General features: G+C 44.6%; 1 protein-coding gene across 2 annotated transcripts in view; it reads left to right on the top strand.

The window, feature by feature from the left end:
• The first annotated feature begins 3220 nt into the window (after nt 1-3220).
• The window catches only part of NCOA6 (nuclear receptor coactivator 6), a 36515-nt gene continuing 22627 nt past the window's right edge, over nt 3221-17108 (top strand). The window contains exons 1-5 of one of the 2 annotated variants that reach the window (XM_083147704.1): nt 3221-3376; nt 9811-9921; nt 10018-10270; nt 10597-10752; nt 16262-16384. In XM_083147704.1, coding sequence (XP_083003830.1) covers nt 10045-10270; nt 10597-10752; nt 16262-16384 — 505 coding nt within the window. In that variant the 5' untranslated portion in view covers nt 3221-3376; nt 9811-9921; nt 10018-10044. Of the gene's footprint in view, nt 3377-9810; nt 9929-10017; nt 10271-10596; nt 10753-16261; nt 16385-17108 lie in introns of both variants that reach the window. The other variant, XM_083147703.1, reaches the window with a different exon arrangement.

The following is a 17108-nucleotide window of genomic DNA, read 5'->3' as shown; positions in this document are numbered from 1 at the left end:
TGATTTTTCCAGTGTATGTAGTCTGTGCGTAACCCAGGACCTACTCGGCCTGTGCCATAGAAACAGGGGCCAGAGCTAACATCACACACCCACCCAGTAAACGTCTGGGTACTTCAAGCTGTACAAATGCATAGTCGATCAATCGTTGCCCGGCCTGCGAATTCGCACAACTGCCAAAGTACCAGCCAACCAGCTATTAAATATCAATTTTCAAACACAGGGCCAGATGTACTAAGCTTCAAAGTGATAAAATTGGAGAGTGATAAATAGAGACAGGATTATATGCAACATAAAAAGCTTGAAATATGCATGCAAATATGCATGAAAAATACTTAAAATATGCATGAAAAGTGTTAAAATATGCTACATTAAATAATAAAAAAGTACTTTTTAACTTATTTATTTAAAAATCAGCATACAATTAGTTGCAAATAAACCTCAAAAATAGGCCCACAACATCTGCAGATGTCTAGTGCTGTACACAGGATTTTTTTTCTTCCTGGCTGCTATAGCATACTGCAGTGTCCAAAGCTCTTCTTGCATCAACTACACGGACCCTCATCTCCAGCGCCGATGGTTCAAATGTCAACTTAGCGTGTGAGGGCGGCGCAGTGGAAGGCTTCCTCCCTGCACCGAATACTCACTGTGACACGGCATTTCCTCCACGCCGCGTGATGTCACAACCCGTCCGCCCGACTCCTCTGCTGCAGAAGTCTGTCTCTTGGTGTAAAGTCCCAGGCCAGGGGCAGGCAAAGGTTCAGGAGCTTCGTAATGGCATCCGCCCTGACTGACTTTTATCAACATGGATTGGCAGCCTAGAGCAGTGTCAGACATATCGTACATCCAAGGTTCCCCACTCTGCGCACATATTGCCCCAGCCTGCACACTCTACCACTACCCGACCAGCAACAGCAGGGCAAAGCAGTGCTGTGACTCGCGGGTGGAAAGGGGGCGGAGCCTAAAATATGCACCATCACTAGATTTTAGGTTAAATATGCAATAACCAGTGAGAATGGGCAAAATATGCAAATGAATATGCAAATGCATATAATCCTGTCTCTAGTGATAAACAACCAGCCAAGCTCCTACCTGCCATTTCACAGAGTGTTTGAAAAATGTCAGGTAGGAGCTGATTTTTTGAATGTCTATCACTCTCCATTTTATAACTTTTGAAGCTTAGTGCATCTGTCTCAGCGTCTGTAACATGGCAGTTAGGAGCTGATTGGCTGATAGTTTATCTCCATCCACATCTTAGTAAATAGCCCTTAATGGCAGCACATTTTTTAAGCTCTAGTCTAGTGCATATGACGTGGGAAAGGGTTGTTTAATAGACACTGCTACTGTATATGTATTACAACACTGGGGGGGGTGGTGTTTGCTTTACTCGCTATTTAACGAGTTCGACCCGTGCCGATGTTTGTGGGGACTGTGCATGCCTATGCATTGTCTATTATGCGCATGTGCAGCTCCCTTTGCGGATGGCTTCGGTGACTTGCATAGTCGATGAGCCACTCGTAAGCATTAGTTCGGGACAGGGGGCGGGGATTGCTCAGCGTTTTATGGGCTCCACTGGGCGTTCCTATGGCTAGGAGGACAGAACGATGTCTGCCAGGGGTGGGCGGATGACATCACAGGCAGGGCCGGTGCAAGGCACCGGAGCGCCCCAGGCGAGTCGGGGTGGGGGCGCCCCGGTGCCGGGGGGGTACCTGTCCTGCGGCGCTGTGTATTTAAATCTGGCGGTGGAGGCAGCGGGGGTCCCTGCAGTCCATTAGAAATCACGAGCGCTATCCGCCGGGCTATGCGGAAGCGCTTCTAGTGTGAAAACACTGGCAGCACGCTGATTGGCTGAGATCAGCGTGCGCCGTGCTGCCAGAGTTTTCACACTAGAAGCGCTTCCGCATAGCCCGGCGGATAGCGCTCGTGATTTTTAATGGACTGCAGGGACCCCCGCTGCCTCCGCCGCCAGATTTAAATACACAGCGCCGTAGGACAGGTACCCGGGCGGCACAAAATGCCGCCCTCCAGTGGCCGGCGCCCTAGGCAAATACCTAGATTTGCCTAGTGGTGGCGCCGGCCCTGATCACAGGATTGTCTTCGTCTGGGCGCTTGCATATAAAAGTCAGTTCCCTCTGACTTTTTTTTGCAAAGCCAGGAGAAATCATTTGACGGTTGGTGACTATTCAATTATTTCTCCTGCAGCAGAGGCATGCGAAGGGACGTGTCTTTGTTACACATCCCCTAGCATCAGGGCCGAATTTAGGGGTCAGGCCACCCCTAGGCACAACATTTTTGTGTCCCCCCTGTTTCAGATGTAATCATATATGAATATACATTGTTATTTTTAAATTTCATTAAAATTTAACTGTAGCCCACCTTAATATTTTTTTAAGCACTCTGGGCTGCTCACTTTACAGATGACCCGGAGGGAGGCACTTATTTGTACAGTGATTAGTACAGTGTCTCCGTCACTCTCTCTCACACTGTGTGTGTGTGTAGAGTAGCCAATGGGCGGGCGCCGGCAGCAGTGAGCCTGAGCCATTTCCGGATACACAGGGGGACCGTAGGACCCAGCCACTAAGCGGTGATGTAATGTGTATGGCAGAATGGGTGGGCAGTGACGGGTGACGAGCGGCGCTGCCGCCAACATATAATAATTCATGTCTGCGGCGGCGGCGCTCGCCGCTGCCCACCCGCTGTGCCATGCTGCTATTTAACAGAATGTCAGCCTGCCTGCCGCCCTTAAATGGTGCCGCCCTGAGGCCGGTGCCTCACGGGCCTAGGCACAAATCCGGCCCTGCCTAGCATGTTAACAAGGGGTATTGGCGGTAGCGAGTATTCCGAGGTGCTCAGCAAGCTGCGATGTTTGCAGCTTACTGTGCTAACCTGAATCAGCCCCACTGTACAGATAAATCCTGTATACAACAGTGACAAAACACATCTCTCTTCTGTAAAACACATGAACCCGGACTAATGAGAAAGAACCGGCTCGTATGTAGCAGAATATAGGTTACTGTACAACATATCCACAGCAACCACAGGGAAGCAGCCACTGATCCATTGCTTGCGCTTAGCGCTCAGCCTCTCACGCTCACAGTCACAGTGTCACACTGCCCTAGCCCCGCCCATTCCTGCACCAAGTCACTCCCTCTCTGGTCCTGTATTGAAATACGACGACGTCACAATCTCACTCCCTATTGGACAGCTGGGCTGTACCATGTTTGCAGGGGGGGTTGCTGTGTGTTTTGCGTTCCATTTTATCTATCCTCAACTAAAGTTCGAGTACGGCGATCCCCGATCGCGCCGGAATTGGTACACTCTGGGCCTCGTTGCTGTTCGTTGTTCCCGGGAGCGGAAGGAGCTGAGAGTCCGGTACTAGGTGAGGGGGCATTTACAGTGCAGGCCAAGGGAGCGGGGGTTAGTCACAAATACACCTATGCATGTGTAGTATTCTTACTATAGGCGAAATTGCACAGAGTAGGTGAATTGCATGGGATTGCACACGCTGTGACATTACACAGGGCACCGAGGACTTGAATAGGTGCAAATGCACAGTACATAGCTGGGGATATATGTACTATAAATGTATACATCAATAAATAAATGTGTGTGTGATGTGGCGACAGTCCGATCATGAACTGATTGAGAAACAAACATCTGTTCCCCAACATTTCAGTGTCTTTATCATGTGACATGTTACCTTATGAAAGTGTCATAAATTCATTGAAATGTTGGGAATCATATGTTTGTTTCTCATTGAGTTCCTGGTCTGAGCTCTGCCATGTAACCAGTATCTCTGCCTACTGATGTTGTGATGGAGGGCAGTGCGCACAGGTGCACTTGGCAGAATTATGCAATTATTCCTTTACTGTCTTGAATCTGTGTTATCAGTGAGCTGCCCATTTTGACTTGTTAGTACTTTATAATTGTCTGCTGTTTTGTGACCTCCAAATTCATTCATACATTTGCTAGGAAAAGGGGCCATACTGTGTCACTGCATACATACACCTAGTGCTGTGTGTGTGTGTGTGTGTGTGTGTGTGTGTGTGTGTGTATACCCATCAAGATGACCGAACAACATAAGTTATGTCAGAGCCGATGGCTGTGTAAGGCCAAATAGAGCAACCCTTGAATCGCTCCTATTAAATGTATGTATCTTCCCACACACACAGGGACAGAAGCTCAGAAAGGAGCCCAGCCCTGCTACAGATGGAGCACCTCTCACTATGGCTTCGCCAGCGCCAGAATGTGGCCGGCGGAGAGGCGCCCCATCTGACTGAGACGCACGTGCGTCTCAGTTTCCCGTCGGCGGGGGAACGGGAACCCTGTCCGTCTCCGCTTCAGGGAGACGGGCAGAGTTAGGGGGGGGGGCGACGGGGACCCGGGGAGAGCCCCGTTGTAAGGCGACGTGCGCGCGCGTCCCCTTGCGGGGGATGGCGGCTGGCGAATCTTCCGCCATCCCCTGCAAGATCGAGGGGCGCTGCATCTATATGTACTCAGCCAGGTGCCAGGAGGTCTACACCTGCGTGGTTGACACTGACCGCAGTGCCTGGCCGGTGATTAGACGCAATATTGCAGCATGCTTCAAAAAAAATGTATATTTTTTTATGCACATTACAGAGAATATCCGCAGTGCTTTACAGAGAATATTTGAACATTCACATAAGTCCCTGCCCCAGTGGAGCTTACAATCTATATTCCCTACTACATGTACATACACACACAGACATTCTAGGGTTAATTTTTGTTTTGGAGCCAATTAGCCTACCAGTATATTGGATTGTGGGAGGAATCTTGAGTACCCGGAGGAAACCCATGCAAGTACGGGGAGAATATACAAACTCCGCACAGTTATGGCCATGGTGGGAATTGATCCCATGACCTCAGCGCTGTGAGGCAGTAATGCTAACCATTACACCATCCGTACTGAGATATATATTTATTTTCTCACACCTTGGTATATTTTGTTGCAAAACCAAATAGAGGTATATTTTTAATTACTAATGTGAAGGGTTACTAACAGACAATGGGCAAAATTTACTAAAAGTTAATGGCTGTATTCGTAGCCATTAATTCCCGTATATATGGCCGTAAATTTGTATTTTAGAATTTACAAAGGCCAGTATTTGGGAATACGAATGCATTTGCCATTGAAAGAATACGAATCACCATTCAGTTGAAAGATGATTCCAAATTTACTAACCGGCCGTATGTATAATACCGCAGGTATCTGATCCAAAATACACCTAATTTTCCAGGCGTACGTGGCTGAAGCCTGCACCAATCAGTTAGATCCGTGCAGGCTTCTCTTTAAAAAAAATTAAAATAAATAATAATTTAAAAATGGTGCCCCCTCCAGCCCCCCCCCCCCCCCCCCCATGGCTATAATCCTAAAACAAAGAGCCAGTCCTGGTTTTAGAAATTCAGGGGGCTAACAAGTTAGGGATCCCCAGGATTTCTAAAACCAGCACCATTCATGGGTCCGTCCTGGTTCCCAAATTACGGGAGATAAATTGAATATGGGTCCCACCAGAACTGTGCCCAATCAGCCAGCAGGGTAATGCCACAGCCGGGGGGGAACTTTATTCAAGTTCCCCTGGTGAAAGCATCAACCCCCTGACTGGTGAGCCCAGACAGGGACCCTGGGAGAGTGGGGACCTCCCAATAAAGGGGTCCCCATCCTCCAGGATACCTCCTGGGCTGAAACCAGGGGTTGTCCCCGGTGAACTGTTGTGTTTGTTGTGGAATTGCAAGTCCCAGAAAGCCTCCCCCGCATGCAGGGACTTAAAGAACCAAAATTCCCAGCATGCTGGGCATTAAAGGACCACTGGTACTTGTAGTTTTACATCAAAATCAATTGGGAAATAAAACACACACAAGAGAAATAAAACTTTAATTCATACTACAATCATTCATACTTACTCACTCACCTATGGCTTCTACCATAGGCCTGTCTTCTTCTCCAGTAGACTTCAGTTGGGTACCTGTGGAAGGAAATTGTACTAACCAGGGCCTCCGGCTTAGATCGCGTCCTGTTCGATCCATAATAGCATCCATGGGGTTTTAAAAAAGAAAACACACACCCATACCACAAACTGGATGAGCCGCAAGTATTTGTTTATACTTGCGTTCCTCCCCTGAACTGGGGGAGTACCCAGTGACATCAGACATCGGGTCCTCCCCCAGCCAATCAGGAGCAGCCTTTTAGGTGGGCTCTATGGCTGATTGGCTAGTCACGCCTCTATAGGACTCACATGACGGGCTGACCAGTCAGGGGTTTAAATGCTTTGACCGGGGGAACTTGTATAAAAAGTTTCCCCCGCCTGTGGCATTACCCTGCTGGCTGTTTGGATGTTGTGCTGGTTGTCAAAATATGGGAAACCCCTATTCATTTTGCCCCAACCCCCCCCCCCCCCTGTATTTTGGGAACCAGGACCGGCCCATTAACCTGTTTTAGGAATCCTGGGGGAACCCCTACTTGTTTACACCCTCAATGAGCCCGGGGCTGGTTATAGCCAGGGGGGACCCCACGCCATTTTTTCTTTATTATTTATTTATTTTTTACACAGGGCAGCATTGCACGGATCAGACTGGTCTGTGCGATGCTGCCGGTTCATACGTATTTGGTGCCCATAAATACAGGTGCCAAATCCGAATGAATACGACCAGCCATGCCATTGGAAAATAGGAATCCGGACAATATGGCAGATTAGTAAATGTGCTTATTCCCGCATTAATATTTTCCCCAATGTCTAGGTCAACTTGGTCAAAAAATGAACACAATTAATAAGTCAATGTGGCTATGGTCGACGTGAGTTTTTTTTGTGGATTTTTCTTTTAACTTGTTCATACTTTACCATCCATGTGGACTCTGAGTGGAAACGGTAACGTGTGCAGAACGAGGCACCTGCCATGAAGCGTGTCACGCAGAGTGGTGCACTAATTGGAGGTCCACGTTCTCAGGTGTCAAAATGTGAAAACCCATGTTGACTTTTTCACAGGGTCGACCTTCTGTACCACACCCTATGTGAAGGAATATGAAATGTATCGTAATAAATTATCACTCTGCTATTGGGATCTGTCACTAATTTAAATTGTTTCTTAAATACTGATATATAGAAGTGATTGTAAGCCCCTAAATGTCTTTTTAATTATTTCTTAATTGAAAAGGTGTAATATGTGTCCATTCTTCAAACGCATATGAACAATCCCTTTATAGTGATAGTACAGCCTTTTTTATTGTCCGTGGCAGCACAGGGAATCACGGACTGTTTCTGGAGTGACCTTTCCAGTCCATTTTCCTGTACCGCAGGTTGGCCCCAAACCTAACTGGGTGCTTCAAAAATAAACTTTGCTTAAGGAATTTATAGAGATAAAACTTTTACAGAAAGCACTAATAGGGGATATACTATTACCCGCGAAAGCTTCTAAATAGCCCCGGTAAGCTGGTGCTTGCACAAAAGCTACGGCCAGGGGAAAACACAGGTTTCACTGAAACTGTGTGTTTTTGTCTTTTATTGGACGATCCAATTGGGTGTTACATTTGTTTTTATTCCAAAATCACTGTATAAAATGTTTGTGCTTGCTATCATTTCTTCTAAGTAGTGGCAGTCCCAGAGGTGTCACCTGGTGTGGCCGGCACTGGGATGTATTCAATGTGGCCGGCAAGGTGGTCATTATGGCGAGGATAGCTTGTTTTAGTGGAGGATCGCCGAAAACAAGCCATCCTCGCCATTTAACTCCCACGCCCGCTGCTCACCCTATTCAACATTCCAGGGGGTTTCCTCACTGTAAGAGGACAGTAAGGATTCCCCCAAACGCCGAGGTTGCGGCTAATGCAGGGAGCCCGCTGCATTTAGTCACAAGCCTCAATATTTTGGGTGCTTGTACACACCATTTCCACCTCACTGTAAAAACCCAGTGACGTGGAAACAGCATGTGCAGGGGGTCAGTTGAATACTGACCTGCGAGCTGTGGTGGCGAGCAATCACCTCTGCTCGCCGTCACAGCTCACTTAAGAGCATTGAATATACCCCACTGTGTATTTTCTCCCCTGCCCAAAAACAAAGTGTTGTCGTTTTCATCACTTTGGGGGCATGGGCAGCATTCCCAGAGAGATGTTATGGCGGCATATTGGTGTCACCCCTTTTGAGGGTGACATTCAGGTTTAACATGGGTAGTGTTGCCACTGGGTCAGCTATTCAATGGGCAATTTTGTATTTATTACTACCGTCATACTTTTTTTTTTTTGCCATAAATTTTTTTATTGGAAGTGTTGAGAAACATTACAATATTAAATACAAGGGTCACAAGAGCAACATACAAACAGGCGGGTCTTTGGAGATATTGTTACAAGATATCCAGAAAGTATAGTCCCAGTAAGATTTGTACTTGGGGTAAAATAAAAAGGAAGGGTAAGGAAAGAGGGAGGAGAACAGATATAGAGGGACAGGTGGGTTATGCGGGGGGAAAGGGGGCGGGGTGAGTTGGGTAATACACGGGGTAAGGGTATGATGTAAGGGTTTGGTTGTATGGATTTAAAATTATCCTGCGGGAAGTGAGGAAGGTCAAGATAGGGGGGAGCCAGACGTGTATTGGGAGGCAGACATACAGTCAGTCTCAAGCAAGTCCAGGGAGAGGAAGGCTTCTTGAAGCATACCATGGTTCCCATACTTTGTGGTACCTCTCCACTGTGTTATTTTGGAGGCTAGTTATATATTCCATTTTGGAGACATACCAGATTCGATTTAGTAATTCTTGGTGGGATGGGGGAGCGGGATTTTTCCAAGCCTTAGCGACCTGGAGTTTAGCAGCACAGGTGATGTGGAGAATCAGTTTGTTAGAGGGAGCGGGTACTTGATCGACTGGGGCGCACAGGAGCATTGTGGATGGGTTTAGGGGGGGACAGTCTGGTAGAGCTGAGTTTATGACAGACTGGACCATGACCCAAAATGGCCTAATACGTGGGCAGGTCCACCAGATGTGGAAGAAAGATCCTTCACATCCGCATAGTCGCCAGCACGAGTTGGGGACCGAGGGATACATAGTGTGTAGGTGAGTAGGGACGAGGTACCACCTAGTGTAGATTTTGTAAGAGGTTTCCTTAATAGCTACGCTAATGGAACACTTAGAAATAGTCAGACGAATTATATCCCATGTATCCTCTCCCAGGGTGGTTCCCAGGTCTGTTTCCCAGGCAATTTCATGGGGTTCTAAGGAGGGGCTATCCAAAGTGAGAATAGAGTGATATAGATGCGATATGATACCTTTATCCAGAGGTCTGTGGGAACATAGACTTTCCATAGGTGTGGGGTTTCTGAAAGGGCTAGACTCCAAGAGAGAGGAGGTGACAAAGCTCCGGATTTGGAGGAACTGGTAGAAAAGGGAGTGAGGAAGGTGATGTTTTTCCTGGAGCTCAGCAAAGGAAAGCAATACATTCTTGTCATGAACATGTCTAAATCGTGTTATGCCTGCTGCGGACCAAGTAGTGGCCATATGCAAAGATTGTACAGGGGGGAATGCGGGGTGCTGCCAAAGAGGGGTCTGTGGGGAGGGATACCTTCATAGTTTTTTAACCAGGATCTAGCAAATAAATGTATGTATTTTTTTTTTATAGTTAACTGCACTTGTTGATCACACAAAGCACAGCCTAGTCCTTAAAGTCAGTGTCATCATTGATGCACTTCATCCCAGTGGTTCTTAATAAAAGTAATTGAATGCTCTCTGTTGGTTGGTCACAGACAGCTCTGTGCATGTAGGTAAGGGTTGCACTTTAAGCTTGGCAACTTCATATGGTTATTGTTTTCTTCATAGGGTGAAATATCCAGCTAGTAAATCAGTGTGAAGATGCCTGCGGCTGACTTCTTGCTTATGAGAGCAAGCTTTGTAGAAACGTAGACCGGAGAAGAATTTGGAGCCTTGTTGGTAATAGGTACAATCTATGGTTTAATTGCAGTAATTGCTACACAGGTTTATGCCTTTAATATGAAAATAATTATTTTTCCAATCTTTGCTTTCTAGAGAATCAGAAAGAAACACCTGCACGCTATGGACTCACAGAAAGTCCCTGATCCAGGAAAAACAGATACCATACCCCAGTCCCTCCCTGAATTAGAACTGGAGAGGGATGATGACTCTGGGATAGAAGATGAGCTCAGAGTAGAAGACACCGACTCAACCATCTTTGTGGCATTTAAAGGAGACATTGAGGATGCGGACTTACAAAGCAAACTGGAAAAGATATTGGATGGAGTACCCGATCTAATTAGCATGGGTAATCCTTCTAATATCGATAATAACAACTTCATGTTATTGATTTTTGTGCATGAACTTTAGATGTGATGTTTTCGTTTCCCTTTTTTATTTATTTATATATATATATATATATATATATATATATATATATATATATATATATATATATCTATATCTTCTATTGAACTGTCATGCAAACTGTTATCTCTCTGGTTGCTTGTTGGGTTTGCTTATTGTACATGGTATTTACATTCCAGAACTTGTACCCAGAACGTATTCATTGATTATTTAATCAAACCTATTCAGAATTTGTCTCTTAAGATTTGACTGTCTCTACCACTCTAGAGTCCAGCCAGATGAAAGTTCAGAAGGTGGAGCCATGGAACAGTGTTCGGGTCACATTCAACATTCCCAGAGAAGCTGCTGAACGTCTGCGTCTCCTAGCTCAGGGCAACAACCAGCAGCTGAGGGATCTAGGGATTCTGTCAGTCCAGATTGAAGGTATGAATAATGAGAAGAATCGTTTGGTTGGATTGTTTTTCAATGTGGTTGGTTACTAACTTCTAAAAGAAGTTTACTACTAGTTGTGATGTTCAATGTCTCTTCCATATACAATAGTCTTGGAATTAATGTTTCCTTTCCAAACTTCAATGTGAGACCCCTCTTCTCCACACATCATGCCATGAAACATTAAGCTGGGTAAGGGAATTACCAAAATGACACTTTCTTATTCACGCTGAGGATGTCCATGATTCCCCAAGCACTGCCAACAATTAACGTTTTCGGTACTTGTTTAGTTTCACGATGGCAGATATCGCATGTGATTTGCATATGATTTGATGTGCGATGCGATTTAGTACCTGTTCATACCCCCACTATCCACTACGGCATTGAGTTGAATTTAAAATAGTGTGGCAAGCACAGCGAGCCACTGAGCCCGAAGTGTGGCAAGCCCCGCGGATTACTTTACATGTATTCCACATGGTCGCCACGGAATACATGTAAAGTAATCCGTGTCCCCTCACAGGGCTCGACACGCTTCGGGCTCGCTGCGCTCTCCACACTATATAAAATCAACTCCATGCCATAGTGGATAGTGGGGGTATGAACAGGTACTAAATCGCATCGCACATCAAATCATAAGCGAAATTTTATGCAAATCTCATGCGATTTTATCTGCAGCCGTGAAACAAGTACCACGTTTTCTGCTACCTGCTCACCTGGCTTCCACTTCTTGAAGATCCCACTTAGTATTCAGAACACCCTCTTTCAGCCTGATTTTGACACACTGGTATGCCCACCATAGAGTATCAGAATAGGAATAGGACAGTAATAATCAACATCACTTTAATATCTAAAGTTCCACACCGTCCTACAGCAGTGTGCAGCTGCAATGCGAATGCAACTCTCTCCAATTAAAAAAAAAAAAAATTACAAGAGCTGATTGGTAGTTTATTTCTCTCCACATCTTAGTAAATTTACCTCTTTTGTCTCCATCAACTTTATCTCTTTCCAAGGCTTAGTACATAGGCCCTAATTTGCTCTCTTTGCTCACCATGCTTCAGGCAAGGTGCTTCGCTCCACTGACTATGAGCTCCGCACAGATTACCTTTCCCAATTCATTTAATTTATAAGAACTGCATCTAGTGTATTTGTAGTGCACCAACTGCAAATAGGACAGTTGGATGATTGTTTTTATGCTTTGGTTATGTAAGTATTCTTGTGTACACTAGATGGTATTTGAAATGATTAGCATGATTCCTACATATTGTAATGACCAATCATTCAAATTGCCCAGTGTGTACTCACTATTTGCTTTATCCCACGGTCGTTAGCTACCCCTTTTGATTAGCCCTGCTGCAGGGTCAATCAGAAGACCTAGCTAGCGACGCCATGCTGCCGAATGCAGCATAGCCCGACAGTTTGAATCCAGTCTTACACTGGCTATTTCCACTCGTGGGGTCCGCGGCCCCAATAGACGGAGAATAGAATAGGTGGCAAGGCTGCAAGGGGCTTCATTGCGCTTGTTGGGCTCCTGACAGTCAAGGTTCCGATGATGGAGAAACAACTGCCGTAATCCCGACTGTCTGGGACTTATACCATGCCCCATCTCCATGTCACCCGCAATTTTGTGCCGATTACACATCGTCTAGTTTGAACTCAGCTGAAATAATAATTTAGCAACTGTTGTTTTCCTCATATAGCATTTAAGAATTCTAGAGTGCCAGCAGTAAGAATTCAATGACTTTTATTAGTCTTATCAGATGATTAATAAGATAAGGACATAAAAAATAATGATGACCTAATGAAATGCCAGTCAATACTAATTTCTTACTCTTTATCTCAAAACTGGTCATTGCTCATTCCTGGTTTTACCCTGCCCTAAAGCTTAAATCAAGATAAAAATAAATGTAATTGTGCAATAATTAATAAACCAGTATATTGAAGGGGTTAGACACCCTCAGTGCTGGATCTGGAACTAAACAACAGCAGGGTATATCTGGTGGTGCAGATTTGGATGTTACTGTCTAGTAATACTGAGTATATATATATATGTATGTTACTGGGTTTTTTTTTCTATATAGTAATAGGTTAAGGGACGATTTTCATGAGTGATGTATTTCTATGATGCCGTTGCCTGAGCATCGCACATCATATACTAAATTTAAAGCTCTTTGCAGAATTGTTCAGAATTAATTGGTTGCTTCGTTGTAATATGTTGCTGTATTACTATATGTGGCAAAACGTCTGCCTGACTTTTGACCTGGGACCTGCCAGGGATGTTAAGGGGTCAAATGTTTCTCCCAAATGTTGCTCCCAACTTTTGCACACTTGAAATGCGGCACATCAGCTTGTTATTCATTGTCCTCAAACAACCTCTTGGTCAGGTACCACCAACTGGCAGGTATGTCCAGTAATGGTGATAACAATTGCAATGGCATTAGAGGTTTCCATACATGTTTTAGAAGGCTCTAACTTGCCACTTCCTCTATGTACAGATTGGTACATCTGTATCACTTTCTTAGTATCTCCTTGATGTGCAGTTATTCACATGCACATTGCTTTTATGCATACAGTATCTGTCCTCTTACCTGGATGTTGAATCAGTGTCCAACCTACCCATGCAAATGATCATGCATCCAGTGCTTGACAAAGCTTTGGGCATTTCCAAAACAGTAGTACAATGTATTGTACATTAATTAAAAAGTTATAGGAGCACTAAATATCTGAACCTCAGTACACATTTGGCAATGTTAACTTTGTAGGAAAGTCATGAATTAAAAAAAAAATCAGTTACTCGCTGTATTTTATAAACCGAAGTTGGACAAATCAAAAGTAGTCACTTTTATTAATAAGATCTGACTTCTGACTTTTTTCTGTGAATGGATATGTGTTATCTGGATTCTTAACCTATTCTGGTGGTTCTTAGATATTACTGAGTGGCTTGTGAATTCTACATTATTTTACCCACCTTTGCTGTAAAGTACGAGTATTGCTCCATGTCCTAGATGGTAAAGGCCAGCTAAGGGTGGTTTAGTAAGTATGGTGGGGCTGTCAAACATGGTCAAACTTTGAGTGGCGTAATGTGATCAGATTTCTGCATCGAAAGGGCACATCAGCAGCTGAAATTCATCTCCAACTTGTCTAGGTGAACGGTGATAGTCATGTAAAGGAAATGCGGAGGGTCATTCAGCCTTTATTCTTATTGCAGGCTGTCATTTCACTTTAGGTCAAGCAAAGGGGATGGGGTTAACCACCAGTATTTTCCTAATGGAGAAATCAGATGGGTTTTCTGTCCCATTCTGAACTTGGAAGTTCTGGGATACCCTGCTCTGCCTGTATATTTCTCTTTTCTGTTTTGTGGTTCAGAACCAGCATTACCAGCTGAGAAGCCTTTGACACTTTGAAATGGATGCTAGTAACAATGGACCCTAGCTTTCAGGATTGGGAGTGATCCTGGAACTGTAAGTCGGGCTAGGCCTTCATAAGACGGCATCCTCCCAGGTGCAGAAAGGCAGTATAAATGTAGTTCAATAATGATAGAGTGGCGGTATACCTCATCAGGGGTCTTCCTTAGGAAAGAGAACAATCAATGGGTGGAGCAAGCTGCTCCTGCCAATATGGCCGTGTTCGTTCCAACTACTAGGAAGTTACGTTTCTCATCTGCAAGGAACTTAGGGCCTGATTCAGGCCCTAAGTTTTTTGCAGATGGACAAAACCATGCTGCACTGCATGTGAGGCTGATGTAACATGTGCAGAGAGAATTACATTTGGAGGGTGTTCAAAGTGAAATTTAAATTGCAGTGTAAAAATAAAGATACCAGTATTTACCCTGCACAGAAACAAAATAACTCTCCCAAATCTATGTTTCTCTGCAAATGTTACATCTGCCCCACCTGCAGTGCAGCGTGGTTTTGTCCATCTTGTTAACAGGTCTGAATCAGATCCTTAATCCTGAAGTTTTTCATGAACTTGTGGAAAGTGTGAGCTGTCTCACCTGGACCACAACCCTTGGTACTCTATGCAAAAGTTCTGTTTCAGGACAAAGGAACCAAGGGCATTATTGTTCACCACCAAGTCGGTGCTGTTGGACTATTGTATCATTTACTTGTTTCCTTTGGAGACTGTGCTGTCAAGGATGCTTAAAAAAGGAAAGAGGGATAGGTCAACACTCAAAAATGATCGACATTGGCAAAAGGTCGACATGGTCAACACACGTTTTTCCTGTGTTTGTTTTAATTTTCTTTATAGACCAACTTGGTTCCTACTTTACTATTCAAGTGGGCATAGAGTTAGAATATAATAGTGTGCCGAGTGTAGCGACGCACCGTGCCCGAATCATGGCGTACACCGTGGTACACTTACATGTCAACATATGTAAATATAAGCACAAAAACTGTGACAACCTTATGTTGACTTTCTGAGTGTCGACCACGTCCATGTTGATCTTAAGCTAGTGTCTACCTTCTGTCAATGCCGACCTATGGTATGTCGACCATTTTTAGGTGTCTACCTAGTTACTGTTACCATTAGTGGTCAACCTAGTGACTGTTGACCTAAACATTGTTGATCCCCTATACTAGGGGTGCCTATACCTGTCCTCCCGATCTACAACATCATGTGTTTTAGACAACCTGTGGATCTATAGTAGAATGATGCAGTAGGTTTGAAAATGTGACGTTTAGTAATGACTGCAGCTGTGCACCAGCTAGGTGATTTGGGTCATGTCACAGTTAGTAATGACTGCAGCTGTGCACCAGCTAGGTGATTTGGGTCATGTCACAGTTAGTAATGACTGCAGCTGTGCACCAGCTAGGTGATTTGGGTCATGTCACAGTTAGTAATGACTACAGCTGTGCACCTTGGGAAAACGTGGACCGTTGGTAGATCTCGAAGTTCAGTTTGGCTGAAATGGAATTGTTTGGTTGACAGTCATTAGGTCGACAGGGGTCTAGGTCGACACATGCGTTAGGTTGACAGTCAAAAGGTTGACATGGGTTTTGTTACCCTTTCTTTGCCCGAATGTCGACGCAGTCTACATGGACACAATTTTAAGTGTACTGCATCCCCTCACATCACTATTTTATTCTCCCACCATGCCCTAGTGGATGGTAGGGCATGAAATACCGCCTGTTGGAACATGTCGGCTCAAAAAACCCATGTCGACCTTTTGACCGTCGACCTAAAGCATGTGTTGACCTAGACCTATGTCAACCTTGTCCCTTGACCCTAACGACTTAGACCCCTGTTGACCTAATGACTGTCGACCATTCGACGGTATCCAGTTTGGCCACCCCTGCCCTATAACATAACCGTTCCTGATGGACTTAACATGATCACAAAGATCTTCCTATTTGCTGTCTTAGTTGAGAATTACCAGAATAGTTTGTGGTGATTTTGACAAATCTGACCTTTTTGAAATGTATTACTTTCCCTACTTGTTTGACATTCTTCTGTTTGTATATACATCTGCTTCTGTAGTAACCATTTCTTTTCTGCTGTACTTCAGGAGAAGGGGCCATCAACCTAGCATTAGCCCAGAATCCTGCCCAGGAGGTGAGGATGAATGGCCCAGTGGCAGCGAATAATGCTATGAGAATTGATCCAAGCTTTGCGGTGCAAAACAGAGCAGGTATGTGACAACCTGGTTTTAATCTAAGTAATGTTATTTTTAGGATAATGTTAAAGGTCTATGTAAGAAAGGGTCCTGTGCTTAGATTGAGCTATCTCCCAATCCATTGCTTATCAGGTCAGTTACTGCTTCCAGTTGTATGGAAATAATTAGTAATCTGTAGAGCTACATTAACGTTGCTGTCCTGCTTCCCTGGTACAATATATGGAATAAAATATTACAGTAGCATATATCTAGCTGGAACTATTAGCTAAACCAGGCAGCCCAAACTGTGGCCCTCTAACTGTTGTGAAACTATGCTTCCCAGCATGCCTTGTCATAGTTTTAGCATTCCCTAATAGCAAAACTGTGGCAAGGCATGATGGGACTTGTAGTTTCACAACAGCTGGAGGACCATAGTTTGACCATGCCTGAGCTAAACCCATCGCAAGCTAGCCACAATAATAATAGATCATGGGTGAGGAGGGTGTCCATAATTAATGTATCCCAGTTACAAGTAGGTTGAACTGTAATGCCTCCTAAATGACTTAGCTAGCGATGTATGAATGCTTTATTTTATATTATATGCCATTGTTTGATATTGAAAGCTTATAGAGTCTAGGTTAATTCTCGGGTCAGTTTTAGCACTCCAGTGTAGTGACTCTTGCTCATTGCGTTATGGTTAAATAGCTGCTTTGATCTCCAGACCATCATTTCTTTGACTGGCACACCAGGAAAATGAGTG

Source organism: Crinia signifera, chromosome 6 (genome assembly GCF_055691185.1).
Source record: "Crinia signifera chromosome 6, ASM5569118v1, whole genome shotgun sequence".
Taxonomy (NCBI): domain Eukaryota; kingdom Metazoa; phylum Chordata; class Amphibia; order Anura; family Myobatrachidae; genus Crinia; species Crinia signifera.
This window is presented reverse-complemented; position numbering and strand designations above follow the sequence as displayed.